General features: G+C 37.7%; 1 protein-coding gene across 24 annotated transcripts in view; it reads left to right on the plus strand.

Annotated features, from left to right (window-relative positions):
• The window catches only part of PLEKHA5 (pleckstrin homology domain containing A5), a 230,397-nt gene that overhangs the window by 95,675 nt on the left and 121,104 nt on the right, over positions 1 to 13,618 (plus strand). Inside the window, exon 1 of one of the 24 annotated variants that reach the window (XM_070494806.1) lies at positions 1,853 to 2,020. The exons of the other annotated variants lie outside the window; for them this stretch is intronic. Coding sequence (XP_070350907.1) covers positions 1,989 to 2,020 — 32 coding nt within the window. The 5' untranslated portion in view covers positions 1,853 to 1,988. Of the gene's footprint in view, positions 1 to 1,852; positions 2,021 to 13,618 lie in introns of those variants that run through there. 24 annotated transcript variants of the gene reach the window in all.

Consider the following 13,618-nt stretch of genomic DNA (forward strand, 5'->3'; position numbering starts at 1 on the left):
ACTAAAACGTGCTACAACATGAATGAACCTTGAAAACATATTAAATAAAAGAAGCCATTCATTCACAAACGACTACACATTGTATGATTCCATTTTATATGAAATATCCAGACAGGCGAAGCCATAGAGACAGAAGATAGATTGAAGGTTGCCAGGGGCTGGGGAGATGAGGTAATGAGTACCTGCTGATTGGATACAGGTTTCCTTTTTGGGTGATGAAAATATTCTAAAATTGGTTATGGGAATGGTTGCACAGTTTTGTGAATATACTAAAAATCCTTGAATTGTATGCTTTAAATGGTTGAATTCTATGGTGTGTGAATCAAAAAAGCTTTTATTTTAAAAAGTACTACTAGGTCCTTATAAAGAAATTGGAAAATACATAAAAGTATAAACAAGACCATAAAGACTGCTGGTAATTTCACCAACCAGAGAAACCAAGAACATTTTTTGCATGTTGCCTCCTAGTTTTTTCCCCATTGTGTATACCCCACGTACACATATTTTCTTCCATAATTGGGATCATATGGAATATACAGTGTTATAATTCTACCTTTTCACCTGACAGTTTATTTTGAGCATTTTCAAAAATTTTTTTAATAATTTTTATTGTAAAAAGTTATACATGCTTACAGTAGCAAATGTTAAAAACCGTGAACAAGTAAAAACAAAATAAAAATCATTCATAACTTTACTGTTGTAATATTGAGATTTTGGTAGCTCTTGATTTTTGTGTTGAGTTTTAACCTAATGCTGTTGAATAATGGCTGTCTTGAGTTCAGATGACTTTTTCGTATCCAATTTGTGTTTGTGTTTTCTAATTTTCCACCCTTAGCTCAGTCTGTGTTTCAGTTGCTTTCTTTTTAATTTTATTTTAAAGCACCAGAGTTACTAAGTACTGAAGTAAAGGAAGTAATTGAAACTCAGTCATGTTGACTTGGAGAAAATAGATGAAATTAATGATTGCATACTTCTTTCTATTGCAAGGATTATAAAGATTTTAAATAACAGAGCAGCCATCAATCAAAGTCAAAAGAGAGAGAATTCAAGTTTGGTTTTAATAGAAATATAAAGCGTCTTTTTAAGTAAGTATTGATAAGTAGGTTTTGAAAAATTAATCTATGCTTGCATGTTTAATTTTTTTTTTTAAAGATTTTACTTTTTCCTTTTTCTCCCCAAAGTCCCCCGGTACACAGTTGTATATTCTTAGTTGCGAGTCCTTCTAGTTGTGGCAGGCGGGATACCACCTCAGTGTGGTCTGGTGAGCAGTGCCATGTCTGCCCCCAGGATCCGAACCAGCGAAACCCTGGGCCGCCGCAGCGGAGCACGCGAACTTAACCACTCGGCCACGGGGCCAGCCCCATGCATGTTTAATTTTAATCTTAAATATTTGTGACTTTTGAAATGTTGCGTGACCAATATGTTCGTAAATTCACCACACATTGCATATACTTACGTTAGAGGTTATTGAGTGCCTATTACCTTGCATAATCCTCACAACTGTTTGTGGGAAAGGTATTACTATCTTCATTTCAGAATTAGGAAAAGATGTTGAAAGCAGTTCTTTGTTTCAAGTTCACAGAGCTTGTAAGTAGCAGGGCCAGGATTTAAATCCAGATCTATTAACTCCAAAATTCTTCATGTCTAACACGAAGAACTGTATGTTTTTGATATTGTTCCAGTCCCTGTGCTAGATTCTGATGAGTCTCAGACAGCTCCTAATCCATCCAGTAGAGGGGAATAGAGCCTAAAAAGAAAGAATTTCTGTCGAGTAATTAAATAAACACGGGACTATTTACACATTCCAGACCCAGGTGGCCCAAATCTCCAAAGAGGAGTGACTGATCCCTCTGGGGCAAGTGCTGAGGACAGAGAGAAGTGTGCAGAGTGTGAGGTGGCACATACGAGGAAGCGATTCCTCCTGCCTAAGGATCTGAGAGTGTGGGTGGCTTTCCGGAGCAGATGATGTCTGTGTTGGGTTTTGAAGGATGACTAAGAATTTCCTAAGCAGAAAAGCAGGGTGAGTAGCATTCTAAACAGAGTGAACAGCAAGACCAAAGGCTTGTAAATTCTCTTCAAGGAACAGGTACTTCATTGGGTGTGAGGTGCTTGGGGACAGGGAGCCCAGGCAGCTGAGGAAGGCAGATCAGAGTAGCATTGTGCACCATACCAAGGAGCATAGACAATCCTGTAGGCATTGGTAGGCCATTGTTAAGGGTTTAAGTAGGCGAGCAGAACAGGACAAATCTGTTTATTAGAAAGATAAACCTGCAGCAGTATGGAGGATAAATTGGAGGGGGAGGAGACTGGGCATGGATTCCTCAATGTTTGAAAGGGTACCATTAAAAATGGGGCAAGGTTTGATATATAACTATGGCAGCAGAAGGGGAGAAGATAAATACAATGGAAGTTAAGGAGGCAGAATTTTAGAGTTTGATAAGCTGGGATAGGGCTTAGCGAATGGGAGGGGAAGGATTACTCTCCAGCATTTGGATTATGTTTGAGATGAGAAACGTAGGAGAGAAACAGTTTTAAGTGGGAATAAAGAGGTTTGGACATTTTGAGTTTGAAATGTAAGTAGGATACTCATTTTGTTGAGAGAACAGAAATTAGATATATGGCCTGCAGGGCAAGAGATAGAGATTGGAATGTATAGATTTAATTAAAACACCAATATTGTTATTGAGTAATAACAGGAGTTGTTAAATAAGCCGTGTATTTTAAATCACTTAAGGATGGAGGCGATTGAAGATGTAACCTTAAAGGAAACCAAATGTCTAGGTGATGGGCAGAGGAGACCTAGAAGAAATCGTTAGCATGAGAGTACCAAAGGAGTGAGATTAGGAAAAGCAGGAGAGAGGGGCATTGACCGTGTCAGGTGCTGCATATCAGTCTTGTGAGATGAGGACTAAGAAGCATCCTTTGACTTTGTCCATTAGGAAGACATCAGTGACCACCACTGAGGGAATGTGGAGGAGAGAAGTAAGAATATAGTCAGTGGAGGAGTGAAGTGGGGAGGGAGTACAAACAACCAGTGTGAACTAGTCTTCTGGCCAAGAAAGAGAGGAGAAAGTCATTGACAAGCTGCGTCAGAGAATGGGAATGACTGAAGTGTGTTTTTCAGCAGTTAAGTAGGAGCCGTTAGAGAGGAGGTTGAAGATGCTGGAAAAAGAAGAACCAATTGTTAGAACAAAGTCTCAAGGAAGTTGGGAAGAAAACAGATCAGAGGTTCAGAATGGAGGGTGGGCATCTCATCTTCTGAAGACTTGAAGGAAGAATGAGAGCGTACGTAACGTAACGGCAGTTAAGATCTGAGCTATAGGGCAACAAAAGTTTACACTGGGGCACGGGAAGGATTGGATATGTGACATAAGGAGAGTGACAACAATTTTAGAATAGCTGCTAACGGGAGAATGAAAGCAAATTAAAAAGTTGCCTGCCAAGTGGTGTTAGGAACCCATCTGAAGCTGGAATCCAGGAATTGTTAATCATATCAATCTGCATGGATAGATGGATAAATGCTGCTTTCATTTAAAAGCATAAACGCGAGCATATTTCTTTCCTTTTTTTTCCTCCAGAATTTATTTGCTTACCAAAAACGATTCCTTCTTTTGCAATACTTGGTACCCCTGTCAGTTTAAGCTTGTTTAGGTTAGCCGAAGTCTCTTTTTTATATGAAATACAAAAATACATTATGACTTATAAATAATACTGAAGCTATAACAGAATCCAGACATTGAGTAACTATTTATTGTTTAGTGTTCTCGGAGATGCAGAGATGGCCACCGTAATATGGACTCGGACATGTTAACAGCTGATTCTAGCCGTGTGTGTATATGTCTGTGTGTGTATGTCTGTTGCACATATGTAGTTTAGATAATAGCATCCATCCCACTTTACTTCAAGTTACATTAAAAAAATGTTTAAAGCATTTTTGTATTTGAAATCTATATTTATATCCTTCTGAAAAATGTCATAATAAGCCATATAAAGGACCCAATACTAGTCTCTGAAACCCCCTTTTAAAATTTATTTAGCAATTTTAAAGAAATCTCTTCTAACCAGTTGGTACTGAAGTGCTGGATCTTGGTTTTCTGATGAAATTTGTATCTCCAAAGGTAAAATGATAATTTAATAATTAGTCCCCAACGTATAAATAAGATGTATTAGAAAAGGTTGTATAATATTGAGTTTGGTATGCGTTAGATTTATTTATATTGTTTTTTTCTAGAAAACTTCCAACAAAAGGTAAGACAGTGTGATCAATAAAATAAAAATAGATGAGTTCAAAACTAAAGAAAACCATAAAATGTAAGCCCACTAAGCATAAAAGTCAGTAGAGTTACTGTAATTGAACTTAGTTTTAGCTCTGTTTCCCAATGTAAAAGGGAAATGTCAGTTACCATGCTGTCAGAAAGCAGATGCATATTGGTTCATCAGACAGTTTTTCCTTTACTAGAATTTCTCATGGGGATTTTTATTTAGGAACACTTGGTGGTGTGTTAACAATTTGCTCTACAAAACTTTTGCAGCCAAACAGGAAGACTTCCTGCAGCTTTTTGTTACAGCTGCCTTTGAAAAAGCAAAGGGAATAATGTTGGACACGTCTTAATATTGGTGATTCTTAGAGGGCCTAAACTTAAAAAGACAGAGCCCAGACTGCCCAAGGGATTTACTGACTGGGTGACTGGGGCCCAGGGACCACTGCTAAAGCAGGGAGGAAATGAAGGTAGGACGGATCACATTTGCCTTTAGATATGTCTACTGTCTTCCAGATCTTCTACCTGTTATCTACCTGCTACTCTTACCTTTTAAAACGTTAACCCCAATCTTGGATTCTTAAAAATAGTTTTAATCTCTCTTCCCTTTCTCTCCCCTCTGGAAAAATATTCTTTTCTCAATACTATCATTACATGTAACTACTGATGAGATTTATTTATTTATTGTTTGGCGAGGAAGATTGGTCCCAAGCTAACATGTGTTGCCAATCTTCCTCCTTTTTTTTTTTTTTCCTCCCCAAAGCCCCCAGTACATAGTTATATATCCTAGCTGTAGGTCCTTCTAGTTCTTCTATATAGGACGCCTCCCCATCAAGCATGGCTTGATGAGCAGTTTGTGGGTCTGCGCCCGGGATCCAAACTGGTGAACCCTGGGCTGCAGGAGCAGAACGTGCAAACTTAACCCTTGGCCACGGGGCTGGCCCCTGATGGGATTATTTTGATTGTTTTATATTCATAGTAATGGAACTGTTTTACAACACTGTTGACTAAATTTAGTAAGTGCAATGGCCAATATATGACAGAAATGGCAATGCCATGTGATTCAACCCTATGTTACAATTTTTAAACTTGTTATAAAATCAATAAATATAAAAGGCTTGTGAGAATCAGAAAGTAGACTTGGTTTCTTTCAGAAAGAATCTCTCCGTCTTTGGTGTGGTGATTGCTAGTTTAAAACACCATCAAGGACCACAGGCTTACATGGTCTTCTACGAATATTGCTTCCTTCAAGTTTGAAGTATAACTACATTAAAGTGCACATCTTGTGTGTAAAACTCGATAAAGTATCACAAAGCGAACATACTTGTGCACCACTACTCAAAAAATAGAACGTTACTAACACCCCAAAAGACCACTTCATGTCTCTACCCGATCACAACCCACTCCCTTTGCCCCCAAAATACCTCTGTTTTAACTTCTAACACCAAAGGTTAGTTATACGTGTTTTTGAACTTTATATAAAAATATAAGGTATGATGCAGTATAGTATAGTATCTGGCTTGTTTCACTCATTAGCATCTTTCATATTCATCCATGTTGCATGTGGCCAGAGTTTCTTCATTTTCATTGCTGTATAATGTTCTGTTGTGTAAATATGCCACTGCTTATTTTCTCCACTGACTTTGGGGTTATTTCCAGTTTATAACTATTATAATATTGCTGTTAGTGTTCTTGCATTGCTTTTAGTGGTCATATTTACACCTTTCTTTGAATTTATTCTCAACGAGAAAATTGGATCACAGATATGTGTATTTTCACTTTAAAAAATACTGCCAAACATTGTCTCAGAGTGGTTGTGTTAACTTAAGCTTCCAAAAGCATTGTGAGAAAATTCTAGTTGCCTCACATCCTCACCAAGACAGTATTGTTAATTGTCATTTTAGAGATCGTTATTCTCGTTTGGTCCTTTGCATTTCCGTATAAATTATTGAATCAGTTTTAATTTCCACAAGAAATCTTGCTGGAATTTTGTTTGGGATTGATCTTCATTTGTAGATCAATTTGGAGAGAATTGACATCTTCACAGTATTGAGTTTTCATTATATACCATGGTATATCCCTCTGTTTCTTAAGAACTTTTAAAACTTTACTCGGTAATATTTTATAGTTTTATATGTAGAAGTCTTGCACAACTTGCAAAATGCTGGTACCCTATAATACACATTGAAGGAGACATGTGCTTTAGAAACGGGGCGAGCAGGTTGAATTTCCAACTATTGTAGTTTTAGCCCTACGCCAGTAGTTGATTGCAGGACACCCTATCTCAAAAAGAGATGGGATATTTGTGAGTTTTCCAATCATTTGTGCAACAAATATCCTACCTTGCACTCCGTAAGTTCCTGCTGTATGTCAACACTGTTCTAAACTCTGGAGAGGTGATGGTAAATGAGAGAATAAGGCATTCGGAAAGCAGTTTACTCTTGGAAAGGGAAAGAAAGCTTGACTGAAGGTAGATAATCCAGAATTGCAGTGTATATTTAGGCATCAGGAGTTAAGGGAAAGGCTAAGCATGTATGGGATGATATATATGACATGTAAAGAGACTAGCATAGGCCTGGCACATTAGTGCTCAGTAAATTTTAGTTGTGCTGTTTGCTGCTGCTGGTGCTGTCATGCCTATTGTGGGAAAATATGGGGACTGAAGTCAGAATCTTGGAGAAATGCCTGTGTTAAAGGGGTCTGAATAAAAATATGGCATATGAAGAAAGTCAGAAAATTAGTCCTGAGAGCCTGAGTCAGGACCCAGGAGAATTTGGTGTCATGGAAGCCAAGGATGTAAAGATTTCCCATTGTCGAAAGCTGCATAGGCGTCAAAGGGATGAGAAAGAAACAGAGACCATCGGTGTAGCAATTATGAGAATATTGATTGACCTTTGAGAAAGCGGTTTTAGTAGCATGATTGGTGTGGACTCCAGAGAAGTTTGGCAGAAGGAGAAAGATGGAAGAACTGAGCAAAGAGTGCTTTTTACATTTGAGAAAAGTTGAATATTTACAAGCTTTAGGAAAAATTAGTTGAGTTACATTAACTTAACTATTGCTGTGTGACAAATCATCCCAAAATGTAGTGTTTTAAGAAACAATAAACATTTCTGTGGGTTAGAAATTTGCTGCAGATGAGCTGACTGGTTCTAGCCCAGGATGGTTGGGTGCCATCTTGGAAGCCAACTACTGCAGATGTTAAGTGTAGTAACAGAGAGGACACGTCAGATGATTTCAGTTATCTCAGTAAATTAGAAAGTAAGATCGTTTGCCGAGACTTGAGGCTAATAGATTAAAAGTAACCTCTTTGGGAGTTGGGGACATGAATTAAAGAGAAATGGGTTGTCCAGTAGCATTGTTTTAGATGTATCAGAGAAAGAGAGTTGTAACAGAGGTTACCAGTAATTTTTGCTCAAAATGTTTACTCCTACAATGATAAAACTGAGTTATTTCTGCCTAAATCTCTCAGCTTTTAACCTTCCTTGTAAGTTAAAAAATTAGGGACACCGATCTTTTTTTTTTTTTTTATAATACTGGATATTTGATCTGTTTGTCAAGAATACTACAGGATGAAAACTTGAGTGCTAAACACCAAAATAAATATGTTTTGTTCTCATTTGGGAAAGGAGCCTTAATTTCATCAGATCCAACAAGAATAAGAGATAGCAACATATCCTTCTATATTTAAAAATTCATGATCTTGCAGCAGTATCCAAAAGTGCTCTAGAATAGAAATGTTTCTCCATAAAATAAGCTATTTTCTCTGTAAAAAATATGTCTAAAGTTGTCTGATTGATTTTGCTCCAGTAGAAGGGAGGCAGGGATTTCAATGATTTGTCTGTCTGAGCAGTTAATAACAAAGGTTGCCTGGGTAGGGAGGCAAGGTTTAAGTGGGTTTTGCTTTTCACACTCAGCCTAAATGGGCTTTTGAATTACCGAATCTTGTGTGTGTGTGTAGATATATATATAGATATATAGATATAGATATAGATATATTACATTTACTTATTTTTGTTTACCAACAGGTTATCCTGGGCATGGGCTCGTTGGCCCATTTTGTGATTTTCTTCTGTCTCTGTATTTTTAAAAACACTAGTAAATATTATTCTTTTTAAAAGAGATACTATGTGTAGTGAGATACAGTATTAAATACTTTAAAATATAAATATATTTCCAAACTTGAAATGCAATCAAAACCTCCTGATAATAAATTTGTCGATTATATTTCTATTTTTAATCCAGTAGGGCTGTATTTATTTTTAGTTTTTTGTTGTTGGTGGTTGATTGCAGGGCGAGGGGATGTGTGTGTATGCTTTGTTTTTAGAAAGAGGCATGAAAGATTAGTGAATCATTTGGATATGTCCTGCTCCATATTACTTCTGTTTTCTCTTTTGATTTCGTACTATCAGTGGGCGATAATAACTTAGATAGAAAGACTAATTTACTGTATAATGAATGCTTATTATAAGTTCCTTGTTCTTATTTTAAAAGCATAGATTGTCTTCCACCTAATGTATAGCCTGAACCTCTGCTATTATTCAGGGGAGGATGTCTGATACAAGATCTTACATAATTGGTTTTGAAGGATATGGAAGGGCAAGAGTTGTTAAAAAATGGGAACAGTAGAAGCACTTTTCTTTCTGGCTGTGTTAAACACACCATAGAATAGCATTAATATGTATTCTTGCTAAAGATTTTTTTATTCCTCATAAAACAAATTCACATAAAGACAAAGTCAAAGAAACTCTCTAGCTGATTTTTTTTTTTTTACCTTTGGTTTATGCTTCTGTCACATTGACTCATTGAATACAGTTATAATTTCTACAGAAAAGAAGTTAATTTCCTTTAAATTGTTGTTAGGCACATTTCCAAATAAAGTGCTCAGTGCCAATTGAGAGAAGTTATCTTTGCTGACCTGACCTGCAGTCTGCATCATTAAGCTTGACTGAGGTGTAAAAATGAAACATAGATGTTTGCCAGAGCTCTGATAGTGGACAAGCTGGGTCATTTACATGGCTCATATTTTAAACAGTGCAACTCTAGATCTTTTCTAAAGCCAGAATGTAGTCAGGGTTTATAATGAGCATGTTAGAAGCTCCGTAGTACACTGTTGCTGTGAATGTGCCTTAATTTCTTTAATCATTTCTCCATAAGAGATGTGTGACATTTGGGTTGATTCTATTTTACGTGCTGCTCTTAAAAAGAAAGAAACGCTAAGAATCAAGTAGTCTGTTATTGGTTCTACTTTGCTGACCTAGATGAAGAGATGGATTGACTTATAATCAATTCTCTGATAAATTATGTGAATCTGAACCAAAAAGACAATTCTCCCATTAAAAATGTCTCTACTCACGGTAAGAAAATCAACAGCCCAATTAAAGTAGGAGCAAACGATCTGAACAGACACCTCGCCAAAGAAAATATACAGAATGCCAATAAGCGTATGAAACGATGCTCAACACATTTGTCATTGGGGAATTGCAAGTTAAATAGCAGTGAGATACCACTACACACCTATTAGAATGGCTAAAATCCAAAAAACTGACAGTGCCATTTACTGCCATATTGTGGAGCAACAGGAGCTCTCATTCATTGCTGGTGGGAATGCAAAATTGGAAGACGTTTTGGCAGTCTCTTATAAAGCTAAACATAGTCTTACCATATGATCCTGCAATCATGCTTTTTGGTATTTACCCAAATGAGCTGAAAACTTATGTCCACACAAAAATCCGCACGTGAATGTTTATAGCAGCTTTATTCATAATTGCCAAAACTGGAAGCAGCCAAGATGATATCCTTTGATAGGTGAATGGATGCGGTACATCCACATAAGGGAATATTATTCAGCAGTAAAGAGAAATGGGCAAGCCACAAGAAGACATAGATGGATCTTAGATGCATGTTGCTAAATGAAAGAAGCCAGTCTAATAAGTCTGCCTACTCTATGATTCCCATAGACATTCTGGAAAAGGCAGAACTATAGACACAATAAAAAGATCAGGGGCTTGGGGGAAGAGAAGAAGGGTTGAATAGGTGAAGCACAGGGGATTTTTAGGGTGGTGAAACTGTTCTGTATGATACTAATTGTGGTTACATGACCCTGTGCATTTGTCAAAACTCATTGAACTTTACAGCACAGAGAGTGAAACCAGACTGTATGCAAATTTTAAAAAATCATTTAGGAGGTCAAGGGATCCTAGGATAGAATGCAGACTGTGACAGAAGAATATTACAAATTTATGACACAACCTTACTAGAGGGGATGGGGCAAAAGGGTGCTGACCTAAGTAACTTTGGAAATGAGTGGCGTTGGTAAGCTAAAGACAAAAGACACAATACATAAACACTTAGGTCATCAAAAATAAGGGAACTCTGAGAAACTGTCACAGCCGAGAGGAGCCTAAGGACATGATGACTCAAAATAATGTGGTACCCTGGATAGGATCCTGAACCAGAAACGGACATTAGGTAAAACCTATGGGAATCTGAATAAACTATGGACTTTAGTTAATAAAATGTATTTCTTTTACTATCCAGATCTCTTTGTGCAAATGTCCTCAGACAAAGTTGCATTTTTTAATTCCTCAGAGTTACAGATGAATTGGGTTTAGGCTTGTTTGTGTTCACTTCTTAATTAGTTCCTGCAATTTATCTGGAATATACACCAAATAATTTTGTGCTTTATAAAAATCTCAATAGAAATGGCTTTTGAAAATGTAAGGAGAGCCTTATTTGATGAGTTGTTCATCCTCAGCTTTAGGAATTACAGAGTGCACTTGTAGGTACACACACCTTAACGCACACCACCTCCTCTTGCATGCGTACTCAGTAATTGATGATTGAAATAGTGAATGAGTGAAGAGCTGGGTCAGGTCCTAGAAACTTCCATTTATTTGTAACCAGCCTCTTCCTCTGGAGAATTTGAAATGGCTTACGACAAAAACACAAATTAATAATACATAAATAAAGAAGGTAGAAAATCAGTGCCAGAGAAAATATATGTTTGAGTCAGGCCCGCAAGCATATGTAAATATTTTTTGAAATATAAGCACATCAGGTTTTCTTTTAGCTACTCTTTAATTCTGGGATGACAAGCTCCAAGGCCTAGGAGAGCCAGGCAGATACTAGACTGTAAATGCTCTGTGTGCAGTGGGGTCAAGTATGATATAACAGGGGGTGGTGGGGCCTCTGCTTGCCTAGCCAGAGGCGTTCACTCCATTGAACACTGCTTTGGGGAGGGAGCTGCTAGTTTGCTTTGGCCTAAATTTTTGCTCCCTACATCAGCTCACATGATCCAAAAGATGTTATTAAAATGTGTGTGTGTTTTACTGGGGCGGGAGGAACAATAGTTGTGAGTGAAGTTTTTTCCTTCAATTGTTATCATCAAATCTATGATACTATCCAGAGAGCTTTGCAATTAGGTAGTCCTGGCGTGATTTTGATTCCTGCATCTGAAATGTTGCTCAGTGCCTCCTCCCCACACCCACTGGATCCCAGGGGGAAAGCTGTGCCCTGCTCTTTGTCTCTGGGATTTTATTCCAAGCGGTTGAGACACACACACACACACACACACACACACACACACACTGTGCTTCTGACATTTGAGCATACACAGGTAATGAGAGTGATACCACAGCTGCTGCCTGGTGGACCGTGATCATAAAATGCCGTGAGAGGCGAGAACCTTCCCCATTTCAGACCTGTTAAAATGGGTTTTAAAAGCGCTTCTTAGAACAAATGAAGTAGGGTACTCGAAGCGTGTTGGTGGTGTTCTTTTTGTGAGATGCTATACGAATACTTTTGAACACCAGCAGCTCATCGGGGAAATCTGGATTGTCAGTCTACAGCTATAGTTGTTCATTTCGTTAGATTTAGTAGTTCCTATTTTTTTGCATACGATTTAATATGTCATTTCTCAAAGCATGGTACACGTGTCACTGGTAGTATATAAAATGGTTTTTTAGGTATTTGTAAGGTGTGATATGCCAATTTAGGCATTCACCTTTGTTAATTCTGTTGATAAATACCTGTAGCCTCTGACCGTTACAGGTAGATGTGACCTATACATATTTCCTTCCCCACAGCCTTGCTCCCTGTCGTGTTAGTGCAGGAAAGGATGTCCTGGACTGAATCCTGCCCCACACACAATTAGCACGTAGGTCCAGACACAGTCATTTAACCTATTGCTGTAAGAATAATAAAGTCTTTACTCTGTGTCCTTTTTAGGTGTTCCAACAGGCACCTTACATGAAAGATTTACTCCAAATGTAACAATGTTCTGACAGAGGGATCAGCTAACTTAATGCGTTCAGGCAGCAGAATCCTTCACTGAGAGGAACAAAGAACCAAGTGGAATTCTATACCAGCCCACTATTCCAAAGGTGTTTGGCTGCTGGGGTAGCCAAATTCTTGTTTCCTATTTATGCAGGGACGTTCTACCCACCCACATACTTTGAATAACACTCATTTCACCATGAAAAAAATGTTTCCAATATCCTTTATGCTAATGAATCCTCTTAGAGAGATTTATGTCGTGCTAAGTGCAGTACTTGGGTAATGGTCTTCTTAGTTGCCCTGAATGTGGGTAGCTGATCAGGCATGTAATATGTTAAGCTACTGCCTTCCTCCACTCTTTATCTTGAAGAATTTTAAAGTTAATTGCAGTGTAACACGGTAACGTGAATGAAATTTTCTCGTTTTAGTATTTATTGCTAGTGGACAAAACTTACGATTTCTCAGATAGTGCTTAGGAAGAGGCAATTTAAGTTGCTTTTTTTAATAAAGTAACTTTCAAATACTGTTACCAATATATGTGATACTCAGATTTGGCAGAATCTCAGATATGTCTGGGAATGATTGACATGGAGAACTCTAGTTTAATTGAATGTCTTTTCTTTTCTGGGCAGATTTCTACTGTTAACTCCTTTACTCACTTGCCCATATTGTCAGTGGATGGTGCTCGTATTTGCTAGATAAGTCAGTTGTCTATGTTTGGTTTAATTTGTTGGTAAGATGTTGTTCCAACGAAAATACCTACCTTCTTTATGACCAAATAATGTCATATGAAATTTTTGTTGTTTTTGTTGTTGTTGCCGAGGAAGATTCACCCTGAGCTAACATCTGTGCCAGTCTTCCTCTATTTTGTATGTGGGTCTCCACTAAAGCATGGCCGCCAATGAGTGCTGTAGGTCCGCACCTGGGAATCAAACCCAGGCCACCCAAGCAGAGTGCACCGAACTTAACCACTAGGCCACGATGCCGGCCTCCCATATGAAATTTTTAGAAAAGAATTTCTTACAGAAAATTTAAACTTGGATGCTCGTCAGTTTTAGAGAATTTTATGCAACATTGCTAAATAA

This window comes from Equus asinus, chromosome 22 (genome assembly GCF_041296235.1).
Source record: "Equus asinus isolate D_3611 breed Donkey chromosome 22, EquAss-T2T_v2, whole genome shotgun sequence".
NCBI lineage: Eukaryota > Metazoa > Chordata > Mammalia > Perissodactyla > Equidae > Equus > Equus asinus.